At 39.9% G+C, this 23754-nt stretch overlaps 2 protein-coding genes and 1 pseudogene across 9 annotated transcripts in view; 2 read left to right on the plus strand and 1 right to left on the minus strand.

Annotated features, from left to right (window-relative positions):
- The first annotated feature begins 1321 nt into the window (after positions 1-1321).
- LOC108280522 (cathepsin Z-like) lies at positions 1322-9912 on the plus strand (annotated as a pseudogene).
- Positions 9913-10687: 775 nt separating this feature from the next.
- Positions 10688-18881, plus strand: prkab2 (protein kinase, AMP-activated, beta 2 non-catalytic subunit). The gene is made up of 8 exons (XM_017495575.3): positions 10688-10807; positions 13391-13569; positions 14850-15007; positions 15604-15697; positions 15898-16012; positions 16367-16500; positions 16607-16675; positions 18229-18881. The coding sequence occupies exons 2-8, from the start codon at positions 13417-13419 to the stop codon at positions 18304-18306; spliced, it is 801 nt and encodes a 266-aa protein (XP_017351064.1). The 5' UTR covers positions 10688-10807; positions 13391-13416; the 3' UTR covers positions 18307-18881.
- Positions 18882-20117: 1236 nt separating this feature from the next.
- LOC108280524 (myomegalin) overlaps positions 20118-23754 on the minus strand; it is a 65506-nt gene continuing 61869 nt past the window's right edge. For all 8 annotated transcript variants that reach the window (XM_017495581.3, XM_017495576.3, XM_017495577.3 and 5 more), the window contains one exon: positions 20118-22404. In XM_017495581.3, the coding sequence (XP_017351070.2) occupies positions 22283-22404 (122 nt within the window). In that variant the 3' untranslated portion in view covers positions 20118-22282. The remainder of the gene's footprint in view (positions 22405-23754) is intronic.

Raw genomic sequence — 23754 nt, forward strand, 5'->3', positions numbered from 1 at the left:
CCCAACCACAGGGTTACCATTAAATAGCATCAGAACCCAACCTTCCAGCCCTCCTTCTGAAAAGCGTGGTTTACATACTTTTGAACATAGCTAGAACCTCCTATTACATTTCAAGAAACAAAACATTTTTCATGCACTGCGGGAATTCCCACAGTGGGAGAATTTACATTTCCCATTTTGACCTGTGTGAATTCCCTCTTCCCGTTTTTGGACCCCGTCCGAGTGCCGTCTTCCCGTTTTTGGACCCCGTCCGAGTTCCCTCTTCCCGTTTTTGGACCCCGTCCGAGTGCCCTCTTCCCGTTTTTGGACCCCGTCCGAGTTCCCTCTTCCCGTTTTTGGACCCCGTCCGAGTGCCCTCTTCCCGTTTTTGGACCCCGTCCGAGTTCCCTCTTCCCGTTTTTGGACCCCGTCCGAGTGCCCTCTTCCCGTTTTTGGACCCCGTCCGAGTGCCCTCTTCCCGTTTTTGGACCCCGTCCGAGTGCGCTCTTCCCGTTTTTGGACCCCGTCCGAGTTCCCTCTTCCCGTTTTTGGACCCCGTCCGATTTCCCTCTTCCCGTTTTTGGACCCCGTCCGAGTGCCCTCTTCCCGTTTTTGGACCCCGTCCGATTTCCCTCTTCCCGTTTTTGGACCCCGTCCGAGTGCCCTCTTCCCGTTTTTGGACCCCGTCCGATTTCCCTTTTCCCGTTTTTGGACCCCGTTCGAGTGCCCTCTTCCCGTTTTTGGACCCCGTCCGAGTGCCCTCTTCCCGTTTTTGGACCCCGTCCGAGTGCACTCTTCCCGTTTTTGGACCCCGTCTGAGTTAACTTTCGAAACTCAGCCACACACTGCTGTACAACAGTCTCTGAATTGAGACTTCCCATTTCTTGTCTGAGCTGTACATTCCATATGTCAACATAGTTCCTGTATTTTCCCCCCTGTTTTCTCTAATTCTTTGTTTTAAATGATGTTCTGCAATAAACAAAAACTTTCTCCCTTCATTAGTATCACATAAAGAGGTTGATCCCAATAATATCCTAAACTCCACCCCATTCTTATTTTTTACTTGATCAGATACCCAATCAGATTGTTTCTGTGGTCTCTGTCTCTTTGACATCCACATCTGAATGATGTGCAGGTGAAATCCAAGGATCTCTTCACTGCTGTAAATTCTTCTCTTGTATTGCCCCGATTTCCAGTGTCTTCTGTGCTTCCTGCGACCTTGCTTTTCCTAATGCTCTGCGCTGGCGTCTCCTTTCCTTTTTCTTTTGTCTTCGGCTGAGCGTGAATGCAGCTGCTTGGGCCTTGGCTCTATGAAGTCATGCAGAGTAAGTTTCTTGCTGGGCTGAGTGTACTATGTCATACGTTGAGGCCTAGGCCTCTGTACAACAAGTGATGAGTCATAACATCTCAAATGATTACAAAGTGTTTGTTCTGTTGTAGTGATTATTGAGGACCTTGTGGAGCATGGGTAAGTGGTTAGTTGCCGAATATAGAACGAACAAGACTTTGCACATTTGAGCATGCATTTTTTGCATACAATCTTTCTGACAACTTTTTCCATTTCCAGCAACCACCTCGACCTGTTGGCTGCCGCCCTCTGAAGAAGAGCTCGTAGGGAGGGGAAAACAGAAATCAGCTCCAGGGGCTGAATATGATTTACTACAACATGTGGTAAGAATAAGACATTTTTAATTTTACTTCTGCTGATTCTATTACTACTAATACCATTACTCGCACCACTACTGGTGATAGAGGTACTACCAATACTACTACAACTACTGATGCTGCCACCTGCCACTAGTACATATATTATATCCCCTGCCACAACAACTAACAATACTTATGTTCATGTTACTATAACTATATATACTGGATTTATATAATGTAACTATACCGAATTGGTTTCTCCCTTCAGTCTCCTGGCCAGTCTAAAACTTTCTACTTTTTCCCCCTGATAAAGTCCATTGTTCAGTTGGCAGTGTTTTTTTGATTTTTGTCTTGCTGCATGATAAAGTTCCTAAATTTGAATGAATTTCTCTGTAAATTGGCAGACAAAATGTTCCTGTAAACTTCTGAGTTCCTTCTGTTACTACCATCATGAGTTACATCATGAATAAAGATCAGTGAGCCTGTTCCAGAAGCAGCCATGCAAGTCCAAGCCATGACACCACGTTTCACACATGAGCTTGTATGTTTTGGATCATGAGCGGATCCTTTCTTTTGCCACACTTTGGCCTTTCCATCACTTTGGTAGAGGTAAATCTTGGCTCCAGAACTTCTGTGGCTCATTTCTGTATTTCTTTGTGAATTCCAATCTGGGCTTGTGAATTGTGATACCTTCACCCCTGCCCTGTGGAGGGTATTGGTTATGTCAGTGAATGTTGTTTTGGGGTTTTTCTTAACAGCTATCACAATGTCATCAGCACTTGTTGATTTCCTTGGCCGACCAATCTGGTGTCTGTTGCTGACTACACCAGTGGTTTCTTTCTTTGTCAAGACATTCAAAATTGTTGTATTGGCTATGCCCGATGTTTGTGCAATGCCTCTGATTTTCCCTCTTTTCTCATCTTCAAAATGGCTTGCCATAAACAGCTCTCTGATCTTCATTTTGGCTTATCCTTTTTAACAATAAATGCACTCTTTACAGCTTAAACCAAAGGCTAAAACCAAGAGTATATGTTCAGAGCTATTTATTGTTTCAACAATCAATCTAACATGACACACTTGGGTAACAAGAAACACCTGCCAGTCATGGTCCAATATTTTGTCTCACCTACAAATTGTGTGGTCTGATACCAAATGTGCTATGTTCTATGTTGTTTAACACGTCTATATATGTAGTATATAAAAAAAAGTAAACTCTCTTTTTTATCTTTTGATCTCAAACCCAAATGTCTTAGGTCTACAACAAAAAGTTATAGGAAACATCCTGTCGAGGTAGCTGACTGTAGTAACATCAATCTGACATAAATTCCACCTTAATAAATTGGAATTTTAATTAGAAACTAAAGGGTCAACATCATTAAGAGAGAATAGTCATAACTGAGTGTTGTTTATAGAATTCTTGGATACTGATCATGTGTGTAACACTATGCTGCTCAGAGAACAGCAGATTCAGGTTAAAAACACACGTGAGATCTTATTTATTAGTGCTCATGCCGTTTGGCCCAGTCAGTGTGCAGCAATGTAAAATTTAAATAAATCAAAGTCTCGGGTTGATTCCTCCACCTCAGCATTTATTAAGAAAGAAACATAAATAAGGCTTTACAAGCACTACCAAATCAATCGAGCTGTCATATAACAGGGTTGGAGACAGATGCAAGTGCAGTTAAAGCTTTTATTGAAGAGAGTCAGGCAGAGGAATCCAAATTGTAGGACAAAACATGGTCAATAACCAGGCCGAGGGTCGGGTGATTGACAAACAACATTGATTGGCAAAGCCTGGAGACAATCCTTATTTCTCTTGGTAAAGCTGGAGTACCATGAGGCACTTGCATAGTCAAAATAACTAAAATGCTGATGTGAGCACTTTCTTCATAGCCATAACTAGATTTTGGTGTTAATAACAATTAAAAGAAGAAGAATAACTTTTTTTTTTTTTTGGTCATGATTCAAAATCCAGTAGCCTATTTCTAGTTTCAGAGTCTGTGCTCGAAGGCTGCTGACATGGTGTACGTCCTTGGTTCTATCGCCGTCTACCGGCCACATGTTGCTACTTCAGTAGCGTTTTAAAGTGAACCGAACAATTCGATTAAGAAACTTCAGCCTCGTTGTAAACAAACAGAATAAACAGCAACTCGAGAAACTTATGGGGGCCTTTTAAATCACTTTACTAAGATCAGCATATCACCACATTTCAATCCTTTAATTAACGTGAATTTAAAACAAAATCCGACTAGACGTGAATTCCATTACAGCTCCAATTAACAGCGTCGGTTCTACTCGGCTTAAACTTCGGTTTCACTCGGTTATAATTTCGGCTTCATTCGGCTTTAACTTCGGCTTCACTCGGCTTTAACTTCGGCTTCACTCCGTTCTAATTTCGGCTTCACTCGGCTCTGGCTTCGGCTCGACCTGAACGCGCAATGCATTGTGGATGTTCATGCCCAGTATTTGCATTGAGGGTAGTGCGAACCTGAAAGGCGGCAGCTGTGGGGGTTTAAAACACATCATGGCACCTGTCACCAGTATTTTCCTCTGGCTGTTATTTGTTTTGAATGTTTCTGAACAGACTCTGAAAGTAATCGCTGTCGGGGAAATATCCAATTCTTGCTATAAACCAGTCAAATTCAACAGACCTACGTTTGTAAGGTAAGTAAATGTTTAGAGGAAAGAAACGTTTAAATCACTATAACTGTAACGTTTACATGTTATATAGCGCCTACCATGTAATTTATTCCTTAAATAAGTAAAAATGATCACAGTAAGAACGTCATACTGCCAACTAAACTGGAATTTCTGAAAAGTGCACAGCTTTGGGAATGTTATAGTGTTATAATGATTTTAATACCGCAGCGACGTTGAATTCGTGACTGGTATAAAGTTGGCTTGACGTTGGACTTTCAGAAATGCTAAATTAAGGGACCGTCTCTAAAGTTACATGCGACATTGTTAAACACGTTTCTAACTTCAATAACATTTGAAGGGAATGACTTACAGTCATATAACCAAATGTAAAGTGTTCATGTAGGTGTCAGCTATAACGCACATCCCTTTATTTTATTTTTATATTTAACCCTACAATGCATGAACCAAAAAACCTATACGAATGCATAAAGGGGGGTCAGAATGACCCATATTGGAATTAATCGTTTTCTTCACACACAAAAAAATGTCCTATTAATGAAATAAGTAAAAGTACTGGCAATACACAGATGTTTTAATATTTCAAAGATGTATGTTTATTTGTTTTCTGCATTTTATGTCTGTCAGCTGGCAAGCAGATAACTGCCTTGTCGACTTTTTTGACAACTGTATAGGGAACTGCGGAGAGATAGAGAGAATTGACTACTGAGCAATTTGATAAGTTTATTATTATTTTTTTTCAGATTGTCACACTGCAGGTGGTTCCATGTGGCATGCCTTTCCATGTCAGATAAGCAGTTCAGGGCTCAAAAAGTTGACTGGAAATGCTGTAAATAATGTTGAATGTCTGTGGCTCCCATCCACAATCTGTCGAAACATGTACATAAATAAATTAAACTCTACACAGTTCCCTATACACAGTTTTCAAAAAATTGTGCTCAGTTTCCAAAAATGTCAGTTTGTGTAGGTTTTTTTTGGTTTGTGCATTGTAGGGTTAAATAGCAAAAATCTGAAAGGTGTGCGTTATAGGTGACACCTAGATGAACACTGTACAGTTTTTTCATGACTGTACGTCTTTCCCTTCAAATGCTATTGAGCTTTAAATAATGGTATATTTTGTGTATGAACCCATTCAGTAATGAAATACATGGCAATTTTTACATATGATTTAATAGTTTATTTTAATAAATATAAAAAATCTAAAAGATGTGCGTTATAGGAGACACCTAGATGAACACTTTACAGTTGGTTATATGACTGTAAGTCATTCCTTTCAAATGCTATTGAAGGTAGAAACGTGTATAACAATGTCGTGTGTAACTATAGAGACGGTCCCTTAGTTTAGCATTTCTGCGAATATCAAACTTCTAACATCAAGCCATCTTTGTGCCAGTAAATTCGTGACAATGATTTGTCAGATGTTGCTGTGTCATTTTCTATAACAGCATCTTAGACACTAGTGCTAGCTATAAGGCAAATCACAGGTTTATATTAATGCACTCCTTCTCATGTTATCGTTTCTATAGTAACAACATACATTGCATATAGTATGGCAGACTCTCAGCGTAAACTGTTTAAAAACATTTGGCATCGCTGCTATGATGAAATTTTCTGTGAGGAGACATTTTATTTAGCACAGAAAAGAGAAATGCTGATAAAGCCGGATTCACACTGTACAATTTTGGCCGCGATTTGTTCGTCTGAGACTAATTTTAAGAATCCTAAAAGATTCCTATAATCCTAGGCCAAAATCTGTAGTCTTTGATCGCTAGTTTAACGTGTTCCACGACAGCCGATTAACGGCCTTGCGATCAAATTTTTCCTCCGATTAAATTCTGGCAGTGTCAGAAGATTTGAGGCACAGTCCTGTAGAGTGGCTTCTCCTACTCCGTACGAGTCTTCTTGCGTGCGACCGTTTTTCGCATCTTGACTGTCGTACAGTCCGACATTAATGACAATGAGATCCTACAGTGTGACATGGCTTACAATGGGGATCGTGTTCGTACAGTCTGACAAGAAACAGTTGCAAAGGACTATTAAAAATCTCACAGTGTGCACCCGGCTTAAGGGAGCAACTGTTTATAGCTGTTATAACGTACTGATAACAGAAACTATCTTCTTTTGTGGACATTCTACAACATATACTTTTTAAACAAAAAAAGTATGTGTTGTTCAATTAATAAAAGTAATCACTGGTGAATTGTTGTGGTATAAGAGGAATAAAACACTTTGGTATGTATACACTTTGGAAAATAATCAAATTTGGGGTATCACACTAGTCCATTGTTGATTATTTTCCTATAACAGCACTCATGTTTGTGTTTAAATTCTTACGTGTGTTCAATGAGTCTTTATTTATTATTACGAATTTTAAAAATAGATGACAGAAGTAATCCATGCAGATAATATTACAAGGTACTTTGCATTAAAACGCATTACTTTTGTCATGTTTTCTTTAGAACATATGCCAGACCTCATGAGTACTTGAACATCACTGACCTCCCTTCTTCCTGGGATTGGCGTAACATTGATGGGATAAATTATGTGTGTGTGACACATAATCAGCATATCCCTCAGTACTGTGGCTCCTGCTGGGCCATGGCTCCACCAGCGCCCTGGCAGGTATACAACCTGGACTATGATATATAATTGATTTACCCACCTCTTCTGTGGACACCTAACCAACCCATAAAAAATAAAAATAAAAACCTTACTCTTGCACTTACATCTCTACTCTGCGCAATGATCACCTACTGGACACAAAGTGCATCTCCTAACCTTTTCATTCCTACCCTGTGTAGCGCTTATGTTGATAATTAGCACAGGCTAAATCCCAAATGGAAAGAATAGCTGTACCTATAGTGTGCAGAAGCCATTATATCATACATTATGCAGTATGCATGGAGAAGGAATGAAATACATCATATAGCAACTTAACATGCTAGCAGTACTAACAGCTCCTATTGACCAGACAGCATTATGGAAAAAAAATTGGTTATTGCTGTCCTGTGCAAAAAGGACAAAAGGGCTCATATTACATATTCTGTATTACATAACTTATACCACAGCGCTGTGGAATTTGATTGGTCAGAAGGTGTAGATTAATTTTCTGTGACGGTAGCTTTGGCTGTAATCCAAAAGATATGAGGATGAGCTACATAATCTAAGACAAAAAATCAAACAGTTGTTATTTAACACAGCAAAACATATCCTTAATAATCCTTAATCCTTAATATTATAATGTTTTCTATAAGAAAACGTTTTTTTAACATTTATGAAAGGAGTCTCGGGTGTCATCGCATTATAACAGTCAGTAAGGTTTCCATCATGGGAAACATGTAAAAGGTACATTTTTTGTATTCGGTAGAGGAAAAAATTCTGCAAAACAAAAAAAAAAAAACCTTTTCTTGTTTCTCCTCATTAGATCGTATAAACATCAAACGGAAAGGGGCGTGGCCATCAGCTTACCTGTCCGTCCAGAACGTAATTGACTGTGGAGGGGCAGGGTCTTGTTTTGGAGGTGATCACCTGGGGGTGTACGCTTACGCACATGACAAGGGCATTCCAGATGAAACCTGCAACAATTATCAGGCCAGAAATCAAAGTAAGTACAAAGTCCATGTATATACACCTGTATAATTGTAATACTCACATGTGTTTTATATAAACATAAAGTTTTTAGTGAAAAAGTATCAAATTCATGAATTTATTCCATTTAAATGTAATGTGTACACATCTGTAATAAGTCAGTAATGACAGCAGTTATGACATCAGCCTAATTTCATTAGGGATTTATAGTAGTTTATGTCTTGGAATACAAGAATCATGTTGTAACAGTATGAGGTTGGCATCATTTTCTCCTTCTCCTTTTCTCCTTCTCATGTAGAGTGTGATCTGTTTAACCAGTGTGGCACCTGCTCATACTTCGGGTTCTGTTCTGTTGTGAAGAACTACACTTTGTGGAAAGTAGGAGACTATGGTGAGGTTTCAGGACGAGACCAAATAAAAGCTGAGATCTACAAATGGCCCAATAAGGCAAGTTTCCTACTTCAGATACACTGTCAGTGAACACTCTCGTCATTGAGTTTGTGCAATCTGAATATGAACCTGTTCCCTCGCCTCCATCCCTCTCTGCATGGCAGCTGTGGAATCATGGCAACTAAAGGTCTTGAGGCATATGAGGGAGGCGTGTTTGCAGAGTTTCACGTCATCTCACTCATGAGCCACATCATATCTGTAGCTGGCTGGGGAGTCACTGATGATGGAACAGAGTACTGGATAGTCAGGAACTCCTGGGGCGAGTTTTGGGTGAGCTACATGTTCATCTTTTCTGTACAGTCAGAAACGTCAGACATAGTATATGGTCTGGGCCATGAATATTGAAAATGTATATAAATAAATAAAAACCCTTATTTTTACATACCCACTGATCCCTTGCTCTGGATCCGCTCTAACCTAGTCCAGCAAAGCATCAAAAGCTTAACACTCAGAAAAGCAAATTGCAGGCTTGTAACTCACCCTAGTTTATCTATCACAAGACAGTGCAATGAAAAATCTTAATGTTTTTTTAAGATGAGCTGAATATATCAGTTGTGATAGCAGTAGCAGAAGTGATTTGTACTTTTGTCCACAGGGTGAAGCAGGCTGGGCCCGGATAGTCACTAGCGCGTATAAAAAGGGTAAAGGGCACTGGTACAATCTTGCCATTGAGAAAGCATGTGCATATGGAGACCCCATAGTGACCTAAAGGAAAAGGAACTGTTCAGAGCAGCTCTATCCACATGTCAAGAGTGCAATCCAACTGAGAGCAGCACTTACTATAGACCTTATTAAAGTGTTATGAATGGGATTGTGTTAGTAATGAAATTCATTTTTTGATGTAAAATCCATTAACACTTGCTGTCATAGAATTGCAGGGTTTAGAGAGCATTATCACAATACTGTTTATTCTCTATGTTTTATTATTGCCTACTAATGGTAGATTATTTGCTTTTTAAAAAGAAAACCATGTGTTTTGTTTAGTTTTATTTAATGTGTATTTTACACTTGCATATTTTCTTTAAACACTTTTGATTTATAATCTGATGTCTTGGTTGCTGTTTTAAAAAAAATTAAGCAAAAGACAGTTAAATAGAGTAACAGAACTACTACAAACGCTGTACAGTGCCTTGTATAAGTATTCACCTCCTTGAGCTTTTCTGCATTCTGTAGCATTACAACATGGATGTGAAGTGGATTTGACTGGGATTATATGTCATGAATCTTCACAAAATAGCCCATAATATTAGAGTGGTGGGGCAAATCAATAGTATTTATTATTTACGACAATGTTTAAAAACATTTTTGTAAATAGTTTTGCACACTATATTGGTTTTCACTTCACACTGCTATTTTTGGGGGTAGATTAATGACATTAAATGTGTTTGTAGGTTGTAACGCTGCAAAATGTAGAAACGTTCAAGTGGTAAATCTTAAAATTCTGTATTATTTTAATAATTGCAGTGGATTGGATTTTATGAGTGTGATCACAATATTTATTCATTTTTAATGGGTTATTATTGTTTTCTAATAGTATTGTTGTTTTTCTTTTAATGAAAAATAAAAATGTCACTTTCTTTAACTTTTTTTTTTTTAACATGTATTTTATACATTTTCTCAAACACAAAGTTATTATTCTGGTGGCTTTGTTGTTTGTATATTTATAAAATCCTAGTCTATAAGCAACACAACTACTACAAAGAACATTAATATTAACACAACATATTCATATTAACAACGTATTTCATTTTAACACAACATATTCAATTCAGTTGTATTTGTATAGCGCTTTTAACAATGGACATTGTCTCAAAGCAGCTTGACAGAAACATATAAACACAGGATACAGATTTTAAATGTGTGAATTTATCCCTATTGAGCAAGCCGGTGGCGACGGTCGCAAGGAAAAACTCCCTAAGGTGATATGAGGAAGAAACCTTGAGAGGAACCAGACTCAGAAGGGAACCCGTCCTCATCTAGGTAACAAGGGATAGTGTGAAAGTAAAAGTTCATTATGGTTTTAACCTTAAGTCTGTTTGTTGAACTAGTCCACTGTTCACCAAAAGAGTCCTGAGTGCAAAACTGCATGTGGTAATTGCAGTCCAAGCGGTACCATCCTAAGCAGTATCCAAGCTGTAGCCTCCAGTTGATGAGAGCTCCATGCAGAGGTAGGGGCCCCCCCCCCAAAAAAAATGTACATCACATGATTTCACGATTTCTGTTTCCACGATACAGCTGAAATGATTCAAATAAATGAAAAAAAAAACATTTAAAAAGGAAGAAGAAAAAGAAATCTTGAAATGATGGAAGTCGTTATAATGGATTGGCATGAACCCTTCATAGTGAGTGCAGGATTAAAAACTCGTTTCGGTTCGGATCCTATTTTGGACATCCGGCGCGCCGTAGCTACCGAGTGTAACGTCAAGAATGTCGTAGAAGTTGGAGCACAAAGTAAAGAAATAAACTCCGTTTTGGTTGTTAACAGGTGAGACTGCCGTTTGTGTTTTATTGCGTTCACAGCAAATAAGTTGGGGGTATTATCTTTGCTGTTTTGACACAGTCCAGAAAATGTGTTCTGAACAAGCTGGACCCGGATAATCTGTTAGCTAACGTGTTTACTGAAATTCTTTGCTAGTCGGATGTTGTTTGGGTTTAAGCTCCTGGCTGTTTAGACGAGATATTGTGCTTCTGTTGCATGGAATATTTGGTGTATTTGTGTTAGAAGTGGAGCTTGGTTAGAGTCTCACTGTTAGGCTTGTTGATATCAGCTAGCTTTAGCAAGTGAGTTAGCAAAGTGCGCTGTATATAAGCCCGTTTTTTCTGCCTCTCGCTGCTCATCAACAATACTCATACTCCCTGTATGTGATATATCGCGTGAATATTTCAGACTTACAATCACACACGTGATACACGGTGGAATGGGCATCCACGCACCCGTCCCCCATCCCGTCCCCCATCCCGTCCACGCACCGAAGGGCATAAATGTTTCAGTAAATGTGTTGAACTTTGACAGATCATCTGTTACAGTCCGACATCTCCTCCAAACTATAATAACCTGTTCATGACAAACACTGGTTGTTCTGGTATTATATTTTCGAACATGGCCTTTTACGAGGCTTTACTTAGTAAATATATTTTCTTATGGCTGTGTGTTTTGCTACTAACCAGAAGGTTGTGGGAGTTCAAATCCCAGCATCTCCAGGCTGCCACTGCTGGGCCTTGAGGAAAGCCCTTTAAGCTTCTGCATCCTGTAAGCACTAGTAAGTTGCTTTGGCTAAAAGTGTCAGCAAAATGCGGATGTAAAAGCAGCTTTGCTTTTCCATCAGAACAGATTTTCAGCGTGTGTTGGTTGAATTGCCTTGGAAATCAAAAATTGGTGTGTTTAGAGATTTTTGGTGCGGTCCTTTAGTGTTATGGACACCAATGCACAAAAAAATACGACAAAATTCTTTTGCAGATATTCTCATTTTAATTTGATAGTTTGTCCCGTTTGGGGAATTTAATTTTATTTATTTATTTATTTTAAATCAGAGTTCAAATCCCAGCACTGCTGTGCTGTCACTGTTTGGACCTCGGGCAAGGCCCTTAACCCTCTACTGCTCAGTTGTTTAAATGAGATAATTGTAAGTCGCTCTGTATAAGGGCGTCTGCCAAATGTTGTAATGTAATCTAATGTAATTTCACTATGTTCTTCTTTTGCCAATTTGACTATCAGTTACAAAACCAAAAGAAAATATATAATATAAACTAAGTATGAAACATTCTGGAAGACATTTTGCTAAAAAAAAGTGTTACTTTGTGTACTGTGTGTGTATGGAGACTTTTGGGACACCCTGTATATGTCCCGCCCCCGAGGCCAGTTCTTGCTCTACAGCAGCTGCTTGTGCGCAACAAAAATGTGCTTTTTACCTGTGTGTCTTCCTGCAGACTACTCTCTTCCTGGAGAAAACGTGTTGGAGGGGGGAAGAGGGTGGAATTCGTGTGACAGGCTTGGCTCGACGTGCGGAAACTAAATGCCAGAACGTCTTGCTGCCTCAGACTGATGGAGAATGCGATTCCATCATTATACACCCTGATGGTGTATTAAGATCCTGTTTAAAATCAGCAGGAGTGGTTGAAGGCAGCAGAGCGAAATCCTGCAGTGTCTCTCCACGCTCGCTTTTTTCACTGTTTTCCGCATTTAGCTAGTTCACTAAGCTACTGCCAAGTTTGTTTAGGTTCATTAGGGGTGTAGTGTAAACCGTTCAAGCATTTCCAAACGACATCACTCAGATTTTTGTCAGCAAAACGTGTCAACATGCTGTACGGAATCAAATCCCGCTCTCAAGCCGGTTTATGGGGACTTGCATCAGACATTTGATGAACGTAGTGTTTGTGGTTAACCAGGCTTTATGGAAGGACACCGCTGAGTGAAATGCATTTCACAGTTACCTAATAACTAGAGATGGCGCTGATCCGATACCCAGTATCGTCACCGTTATCAGGCTGATGGGAGAAAACGCACGAGATCCTTTAACAAATGGCAAAGATTGGAATTTGACTGGAAATAATTGGAAAATTAATTTATTAGAAATGTTTACATTTAAAGAAACTTGAAGACTTTTTTCTTTCGTCGGGATTGATTACTGGCAGGATACCAGCTGCCAAAACACAGGCCATGCTGGTCAAACAGTTTCCTTATTCCTGATCAAATTGATCAGTACATGTGTTGAGATTTTCTTTAAATGCATGTGTCTACAATTTGGAGTTGGTAGCAGTCATTTTCCTTTCTGCCAACACTTAACATCTGGTAAAGATGGCATACCAGCTCGAGCAGCTCTGCCTTCTGCAGATGGCTACTCAGACTAAGCTAGATTTTGCAGCTCAGATGGTTGTACCTTTTTAGACCATTTTTTCACTAAACCTTTCTCAAAGTTGTTTCCCTGAATATACGCCTAAGTCCCATTTGGCTTAATGCGTATTTTCTCCCCTGTTATGTATACAGCAAAATTGCTTTGCCTCTCATCTGGTCATGCAAGTCCTGAATGCTTTGTGATTTAAAATTTTTTTTTTAAATCTTTCTGTGCAGGAGGAGGCGTCTGTCTGTGTTGAGCTATGGGCAATACCAGCGACCGTGTAGCCGCAGATCGCCATGGGCCAAAAGCCCATCGGGCAGAAGGTGGTGCCCATAAAGACCTTGAACCCAGCAAGATGGTGGACAGCATGGACGATCCGAACATCTTTAACACGCACAGCCCTGAAGTAAAGGTATAGAAATGCAAACGAGTAATGTGGAATTTCATTTTCAGGCCATCCAGTTAATCAAGACCTTTTGCAGGATTTGAATATTAAAGCCACGTGTTAACTATAACTGGGTGGAGATTCTCCATGAACGTGTGATCCAAATTAGTGCTTTATGTGCGGTGCAGTTTGGCGCAACAAATGAACCGTAATCCTTTATCTTGTCAGTATTTCCACCAACACATAAACCGTGCTGTAACCGAGTTAGGAGTGTGTACGATATTGACAAAAAAATTTATATCTCGATATTTTCTGGGATTTTGTCGATGGATATATTTTTCATTCTTCGAAAATGTGTTTGTAAAAAGTCTTATATTGTATTAGCTCGCTCTTGTCAATAGGATATTAATTGAACTAACATATTTAAAGAAAATAGGCGTTATTTATTTATTTATTTAAAACTGAAGCGTTCAAGTAAAAACAATACCGAAGCCACCAGCGTTTACGTCTTGCCATCTGTTGCTTTTCTTGTTGTAAGGCACTTTTTTGTAGATTGATTAAAGTTTGCTGGTTTCGACATGTCGTGGACTGCTAACTCCCCAAGCCTTTCATATTCTGCGCGGTGGTTAGTTTGCAGGTGATGAAACAAGTTAATCGTCTTTAACGGCATCCGATTTCCGACATAGTCTTTAAGCAGCATCCGTCTTTTCAAAGCCAAAACACCTCCACGTGAATGAGGATGACCCACGTCTAGCAATTAAATTTAACCACGTAGATTGCGAGGCTGGTGGCGTCTGTATTTTATATCTCCTCACTTTTATCTTCAATCATGAATTTTTAGGCAGATATGCTAGCTTAAGTCACACTCTGCATTCTAATAGATTACATCACACAGTGAAGGCATGCAGTCTCGATGGACACACACTGTAGTCCGTCATCATGCAGTGTGTGCTTGGTCACTCAAGCGGGTTTTTGAAATTGTTTGGTGAAGTGAGTGATTCACACATTGTTAAAACAAACAATTAAGGTATTATCGTAGACCAGAGGTGTCCAATCTTAATGGAAAAAAGCGGGGAAAACGCTCACTGTGGATTTTTGCAACTCTAATACATATCGCACAACCCCTAAACTGAGTACCCATGCTGAATTTGGCCAACTTTCTGATCCAGCTAACACGCAAGCCTTTAATCGAATGATAAAGCAGGTTTGAAATCCCTCCACGGATCATGTAAAACTCGCATCGTTGAGTACTTGTCTTCAGTCAAGTCCATATAGAGCTGGAACGAGTGCTATCTGTTTCCCCCCAGGCTCCAGTGGAGAAGGATTTGCCTCCAGATTTAAACGACCTGGTGAAGACGGGCCCACAAGAGCGTCCAACCGTGATCCGCTGGGCAGGAGGAGGGAAAGACGTCTACATCTCTGGCTCCTTCAACAATTGGAACACCAAGATCCCACTTAATAAAAGGTAACGCCTTTTTAAGGTGCCAAGAAATATGCAACCGACAAATCTAAAATTTGTTCGAGGGTGTATTTCTGAGGCAGATCATCCAGCCCTATGAATAGTGAATTATGATATTTTAATATTCCAAATGTGTGTATGCAAGTTCATTTTAAATGTAAGTTTTAGATTATGCATGACATGTTGGTATTCTATTTTATGTATCATATGACCATTTGAATTCAGGAGGTGTTGATTAATTTTCTATAACGGAAGCTCTGACAGTAGTTCTGGCTGCAAGACAAATTTAGGTTTATAATTTATGTGCTGGTTCTGATAAGATGTTTCTATAGTAACAGCCAATTCACACTGACGTATTGTTCTTAATCAGTGAAAATTGTTGGCAAATTACTGTGGTGTAATCGGAAAAAAAGACAGAGGACCTGCTGTTCTAGGAAAATGCAGCGCAGTCACGCTTCATGTCAGGCATCACACCACCCTGTCATTGATTACTTTGTATAACAGCAGACCCTGTTGTGTTTTAGTCCTTCCATAATGACATTGTTAAAGCAGTGACCATTGCATATCAATATTAATACATATTTTCTTTCACCACACAAAAGCCATAATGACTTTGTTGCCATCCTGGACTTGCCTGAGGGGGAGCATCAGTACAAGTTTTTTGTTGATGGGCAGTGGGTTCATGACCCTTCTAAGGTAACTCAAGCTTGGGCCTGAACTTAAAACTCATAATTCAGAAACTGCTCGTTATTTCTACTTTTCACATATAACACTTCCTTACATAATTAGACATCTTTCAAAATGGATGCAAAATTCATAACAGTTAAAAGTTTTCATTGGGGAACAAACAGTAATCCATCTGGTACCCAACTGCTCTATACTGTTTTGTTCCACAGCCGGTTGTGACCAGTCAGATGGGAACCATCAACAACCTGATTGAGGTGAAGAAATCTGACTTTGAGGTGTTTGATGCGCTGCAGGTGGACTCGCTCGAGTGCTCCGACACCTCCGGTGAGAGCTGTTCACGCCAGGATTACTCGCATGCTGAATTGATTTTCGTTTGAGATTCGCATAACTGTGCGTAAATATTCACTGTATATCAAAGCATCATTAACCGCAGAACATTAAAAGGCAGAATTGTTTTAGGCAAATCCCTATGGGATGTTTTCTCACCGCATGTTTAAAAACAGCCCAAGCAGGAGCTGATAACGATACGCTTAGCTCTAGTTCTTCTTCCACTATGAAACGGCTAGGAGAGAGTGAGCGCAACTGTCTCATCATGTTAGTATATCAGTGTAGCAGTTGCACTCTTGCGCAACATTCATAAGAAAGCTCTATCTAACAGGTAGTCGTTTCTTTCCTTAGATCTGTCCAGCTCTCCTCCTGGTCCTTACGGACAGGAAGTGTACATGTTCCGTCCAGAGGAGCGCTTCAAGGCTCCACCCATCCTTCCTCCTCACCTCCTCCAAGTCATCCTGAATAAAGACACAAACATTTCAGTGAGTTAACAACAAAGCTTGTGTAAATCATTTCTTGCGTTGTACCTGATATTGAAACTGGTCTTCCTTTACTCTGTGTTTGTGTGTGTGTGTGTATGTGAGATAGTGTGATCCTGCTCTGCTGCCTGAACCTAACCACGTCATGCTCAACCATCTTTATGCACTCTCGATTAAGGTATATATTACAAGCACTTCTCAAATTATTGATCAGAGACTGTGTAGAACATATTTAGAATTGTGTTTTGTGCACTGTGGAGCTAATATTATTTAGTACCTCTTCACTATATTTCTTTATTGAGGGTAAATGATCCAATGTTACATATCTGTGAGCGGCAAAAGCACGTGAACCTCTAGGATTAGTAGTTCATTTGAAGATGAAATTAGAGTCAGGTGTCGGTCAAAACCATCTATAAAGAGTTTCGACTCCACCAATCCACAGTCAGACAATTTGTGTACAAATGGAGGAAATTCAAGACCTTTGTTACCCTCCGCAGGAGTGGTCAACCAACAAAGATCACTCCAAGGGCAAAACATGTAATAGTCCATGAGGTCACAAAGCAAGCCAGTGTAAATTTTAAGCAACTAAAGGCCTCTCTCACATTGGCTAATGTTGATGTTCATGAGTCCACCATCAGGAGAACACTGAACAACAGTGATGTGCATGGCAGGGTTGGAAGGAGAAAACCGCTGCTCTTCAAAAAGAATATTGCTGCCCTTCTGCAGTTTTCTAAAGATATAACAGTAATGGAAAAATGTTTTGTGGATGGATGAGACCAAAATAGAACTTTTTGGTTTAAATGAGAAGCGTTATGTTTGGAGAAAGGAAAACACTGCATTCCAGCATAAGAACCTTATCCCATCTGTGAAACATGGTGGTGGTGGTAGTATCATGTTTTGGGCCTGTTTTCCTGCATCTGGGCCAGGACAACTTGCTGGAACAATTGATGGAACAATCATTTCTGAAATACACCAGCGAATTCTAAAGGAAAATATCAGGACATCTGTCCGTGAACTGAATCTCAAGAGAAAGTGGGTCATGCAGCAAGACGACTCCAACCACATAAGTCATTCTACCAAAGAATGGTTAAAGAAGAATAAATTTAATGTTTTGGAATGGCCAACTCAAAGTCCTGTCTTTAATCCAATAGGAATGTTGTGGAAGAACCTGAAGCAAGCAGTTCATGTGAGGAAATCCACCAACATCCCAGAGTTGAAGCTGTTCTGTACTAAGGAACGGGCTAAAATTCCGCCAAGCCGATATGTAGGAAACGTTTAGTTGCAGTTATTTCTGCACAAGAGGGTCACACCAGATACTGAAAGCAAAGGTTCACATACTTTTGCCGCTTACAGATATATAACATTGGATCGTTTGTTTAATTGGGATCTCTTTGTCTCTTTTGAGGACTTGTGTGTGAAAATCTGACTATGTTTTAGGTCATATTTATGGAGAGATATATAAAATTCTAAAGGGTTCAAGCACCACTGTACATGTAGGTGTTTTGCATAACCTGAACGGACAGCCCAGGAACATGAACTTAAGTATACGCTTAACCCGACTCTGAATACAAGGAACTTTCCTGCATAAATGTTGACAACTTTTGAACTGAGGTGCCTGATTCTGAATACAGCCCTACATGTATAAAAGCATGGATTTAGCATCAAATAAAAATCAAATGTCTGCTCACGCGGTCTCTTTCTGCCTTTCTGCATCTGTCCCTCTTTCTCTAGGATGGTGTGATGGTCCTCAGTGCGACTCACAGGTACAAGAAGAAGTACGTCACTTCTCTGCTGTATAAACCCATCTGAGAGTCGACTTCTCTGCTGTACTCCTGCTGCATCTAGCTGATATTGTACTTCACATTACGTGTGCAGTGGTTCTGCTGGCCGCTGTCTCTCACTCTCACACTAATGATGTGTGTATTCGCCACTGTATAATCAGGACTACTGAACTGTACTTCACACCTAGTGATTGCAATTGGTTCATTTTGTTGTTGTTTTTTGGTTCGGTTCCCCCTCCCCAAAGCTGTAAAGCAGATGCTAAAATAGGTTTGGTGTTTGAGAGGACTGATGTGGATTTCGCATGTTTTAAAGTAGCATCACGATGATTTATGACTGAGATGTGTGTGTGTGTGTGTCACTTTAGAGTTTCCAGTGTTTTTATTTATTCAACTTGTGATTAATCACATGGCTAAGTATCTGCTTGAAGGATATAAAAAGGGCTTTGAGGATTTACGTACATTAAGTCGTAGAATCGAGACTGAACAGGCTGAGGGATTTTCTGCCTAGGCCAAGCCTGAGGTGTAGTTTGAAAAATAAATGAAAGATTTGAATTGGCTTTTTTCCCCCAGTCACTGATGCGATATGAATTTTAATAAGGATGGCTGGAATGATTGTGTGTGTTTGAGAGCACATGCATGCTGTTGCCTTTCACTGCGATTGTGTAAGCACTTTGATCATATATTCACTGTGACTGGTTCAGATGGAAAGCTTGTTTCAGTTCCTAAGCTATGCAGTTGACAAATCTCGTACTGTAGGCTCCAGTCGAACACGCACAATACAATCGCGCAATGTTTTTTTTTTAAATGTTTTTTTTTGTGTGTTAGCGTGCGTTTTATTACTCATTCTTGCCGTTGTATTACGAATGTTGGTTTACCGTATTTGCAGTGAGACGGTGTGTCCGGATGGATGCGTTGGCGGCTGTAGAGGGCGAGGTCTTTTAATATAAAAGCCGTGTGGTTTTCAGTAAAGGTCAAAGGTTGAGTTTTTTTTTTTTTTTTTTGGAAGGTTTTTCTATGACATTTGATATGTACTGAGATATTCAGTGTTTTCAGTTGGTGTTTGATAAACGTTTGATGCTTATTCCCTCCAAAGACGTAGTGGAACGCTGTAGTCTGTAGGGACGACGTATGACTAAAACGAAAAGAAGTTTAAAGTCGCGATACTTTTTGTGAAGTGTGCTATTTTGAAAATTGAACTTAAACACTTGAATTGAGCCCGGAAGCTTTGTTTGTAAAGCTGTGCTGTTTCTGGTGTTTGTTTTTTTTTCTTTGCTTGCAAATAAAAAAATAAAAAAAAAGCAATATGTTATTGATCGTTTTGTTTCTGTTCGATAATGTCCTCTGCTCCTGGACAATCTTAAGTTCCAGACTGAAATACAATACACAAACTCTATTTTTAAATAGTGACAAGCAGAATATGTTCCACACTGAAAAGCAACACCTTCGATGCTTAATCTCTTAATCGAATAAAAACCAAAAAGTCATCTGCTTTTAAAGGATTAAACACTTTAAAAAGGATTAAGGAGTAAATGCCGTTCAGTATTGCGCGGTGTTTAAATTTCAGCCGTGTCCCACTGAAATGCAGTGACTTTCCAATCACAGCTCTAAGATTTATTAAGGAGTGTGGTTCCCTTGTTCCAGGAATTCCTCAAATGAGAATACGAATGTGTGTGCATGGTGACCTGCTCTGGAACAATGTTCCATGCAGGGGTGAATTCTCCCACCATGTGTCCAGTGTTCCCGGGATAAGCCTCCAGCTCCACTGCGATCCCGATTGGGATGAAGCACTTACCGCAAACGTGCGTTTTAACAATATAATGAAAAGAGCAGAGCCTCAAATGCATCCATGACCTTTTTTATTGCAGTACACAAACAACAGTTTCCGTGGCAACAAAACAGCCTTCAGTCATTATATACACGTAATAATAATACAGTTTAATTTCTCATGGCTGGTTACAGCGTCTGTCCGTCTTAACGCTTCAGAAGCAGACTTTCCTTTACGCTCGCTGAGTTCCACACAAATTCACTTTAGAAAATGGCTTCACTTTGGTATTCTTCAAGACATCTTCATAGCAATTTAAGCTAAAAAAAAAAAAAAGACATCTTGTAGGCTAATCCTTACTTCTGGCTGAAGTTATATGACTTTTTTTTTTTTTTAATGATTTCTTCTTGATCGTTACTGAGAAAAATGTTGAACGTAAACACAGCCAGGCTTGTTGCTTCAAATATTTCAGTATCTACAACTAACAACAAGCAATAGCTAGAGTGTTTGAGTTGTTTTTTCCCCCCCCACAGCTGAGAGCAAACTATAAAAGCTCTCTGGATTAAAGGCAAGCAAAGCAACAATCTTCTTGAGGTTTATAACAGCAGGTGTTAAAACCTGTGGCTTTATGTAAACTAGCATAACTGTAGAGCATAACACTAGAGCTTTACTGGCAACTCGGGAGCCTAGAAGTAGCAAATTTGGCTCCAAGTGAAGGATTAACACTGCGATTAGAAGTATTGCACAGCTACCCAGATACTGAACCATTGCATATAGAGCAAAAATAAAATAAAATAGTGAACCACACAATGACTCTGTAGCATAGAGCGAATTATATACAGCACTGAAGGGAAGGGGAAAAAAAAGGAACCCCAGCAAACATACTCAAGCAGCTAAGGAACACCTCAAACTGTGACTTCTATTTGTGGCATCAGTAGCATAATTATGGACCCACCGTATCCTTGCCAAAGTTTGTTACTGCATTTTAAGCACGTAAGTAAGGTGCGACTTTTTATTTATTTTTAGCTCTATTCTATACGACTCACAATTTCACAGATGTTACCAACCTTTATTGTGTCCTTGCTGTGAACAGCAGAAACATGATTTGGTCCTAATTCATGCGCTCACTTGCTGATGAGCTTTTAAAGAAAAGGAAAAGAAAAAAAAATCTAATGTGATCCAGCGATATTAAAATCGTTCTCCTTAATCGAGGCATGTCCGAAATATCGCTTTCAGATTCAGATGACGCTGAAATAAAATAAAATAGAGAGATATCTGATGAACGTCTTGGTTAATCACGCGGACAAGGTGATATGAAAGGGGAACCAGGAGTTCAAACTTTGGCAAGTATTGGTGAACTTCACCTTACAGCACAACACAAAGGTGATATTTTCCTCTTTTTTTCCTCCCTCTCTACCTCCCCCATGCAAATACTGTCCAAGAACAATTTCAGTAGTGTTACAGGATAATACGAGTAAGAATACAAGTCATAATATTGCACTGACGGTCTTTCATTGTTATAAAAACACACAGTTCCGGTGTCAGTGAAAGCTGGCACGGTTGCATTGCACATGCTTGTTTGATTAAAACTCGATTAAAGCGGCAATCAGCGACGGCTCCGGCAGCGAGTTTCAGACGATAATATTTCGACAGTAAACCCAATCAAGTGTTTCCTCGCACTGTGCTCTTTGTTAGTTAACTCGGAGCTTATTGTGAATAGACGTGGCACGTCTTCGGTGACGGCTGCTTGAGCCTTTAACGTAGGCACCGGTTAGTTCAGTGCATGACGATCCTGACGATCTGTCTCACCTACAGTATGAAATGTGGCTTTTAGTGTTTCTTTGCCTCAAATCCCTGAGTTTCTCAACGGGATTTACTGGCAGTATGTGTAGCTGCAACATAAATATCCACTTCCCCCACGCACTCAGTATAAAGTCTAAGTTCGCCTGTAGTGACCGGTTTCGAAGTTCTGTGCGTCATTTGCGTGTTTAGAAAATTTCTTTTCACAAATGCTAACGTTCTATAGCAGCCAGGACACGCGCAATATCCGTCTCACATGGCAAGCTGTAGTTTGACGAGTCCTTTAAAAAAAACTTTTTTTTTTATTTAAATATATACACATCAAGGTAAGGCAAAGATAAGGGCAGGGAAAAGAAGGGATAAGAGGTAAATAAGAGGGAAGATGATCTGAGAGGATAAGGACAGGTGGTGGAGCTCGTCCTGGCTGGTTTAGGTCGTCGGCTTAGTGAAGGCACTCCCTGGTGCGCTTCTTGGCGAGTCTTGAAATGGAGGTTTCCATGGCGATCGCGGAGGTCACGCCATCCCTATCAGAAGACCCTGGATAGGCACCTTTGACGACTTTACCTGCGCAAAAAAGAGCAATGAGATCTAAACATAGGGTGAATTTAAAGTTTTGAGGCACGCCAGGTACAAAACATCACCCGGTTAAAAGAATCAGAAAATTAATACATTTACGTGGAAGTTAACTCGGGGTGGACATTTATTTAGTTAGTTAGTGCAAAGTGAAAACTTCGGAGTAAGTAGGGCTGGGCAATACGACGTTATAATATCTTGCGATGAATTACGTCACAATATACTTTCCGGACATATCGTGTGTATTATGATATCTTTTGATAATTTATTATTATTTTTTTTTAAATAACAATTACAAACTCTAATAATTGGAAAAGCAAACTCTCATTGTTAAAGCTTTGTACATTTAAAATATTTAAAATTGTAAACTGTGAAGAGTTTTTAATTTTTTCCTCCTTTTCAGTGTTCATTTATTTCTGTAAATATTAAACTGTCATAAAACTCAGTTTCTAACCCACCCCCCCGCCCCAAACGCAGCACAACTGTTTTGCTTGCAGTTTGTTGGCAAAACTATATATCGTGATACATATTATGCATCAATGTCTTCTAGTATCCATCCATCCATGGAGCCTATCCATGGAGCCTATCCCAGGGAGCATGAGGCACACGGCGGGGTACACCCCGGACAGGGTGCCAATCCATCACACACCCATTCATACACTTTGGACATGCCAGTCTACCATGCATGTCTTTGGACTGGGGGAGGAAACCGGAGAACCCGGAGGAAACCCCCGCAGCACGGGGAGAACACGCGAACTCGGCACACGCAGGGCAGCAGCAGGAATCGATCCCCCAACCCTGGAGTTGTGAGGTAAACGTGCTAACCACGAAGCCATCGTGCGTCCATTTTCTAGTATTGTCATGTGATATTTTGGTCATATCGCCCAACCCTGGTTCAAAGTGCTGCCTGGTTTTTGTTGCCCAGAAACCTTACTGACGATGTAAAATGTTGTAGCTAACAATGCCACAACACAGGGTGAGTTAGTTAGCTAGTTAAGTGCATTAATACAGAATAAGTGAAAATGAACAAAAAGCGAGCACGTTGTTGGCCAACGTTTGGGCTATGAGACTTGGAGTCTGGCTTGTGCCTTTATTTTCTCGGGATATGTTTAACTGCGAGGTGGCATTTGCATGAGTAGTAACACTGATAGTGAGACTTTGTGCTGGAATTTGTTGTTGTTGTTTTCACATCTCCGTGTTCCTCATTCTAAAAAGATGAGTGCATGCTAATTAATCTACAGAGTAAAATCCGTTCCACAGTTAAATAGATCTCATCAGCTGATGTGTGTAGTTCACCAGGCGTGTGAGATTAGGATCGGTGTTCTAGTTAGCGCAACAATG

The sequence above is a fragment of the Ictalurus punctatus genome, chromosome 20 (assembly GCF_001660625.3).
Source record: "Ictalurus punctatus breed USDA103 chromosome 20, Coco_2.0, whole genome shotgun sequence".
NCBI classification, from domain to species: Eukaryota; Metazoa; Chordata; class Actinopteri; order Siluriformes; family Ictaluridae; genus Ictalurus; species Ictalurus punctatus.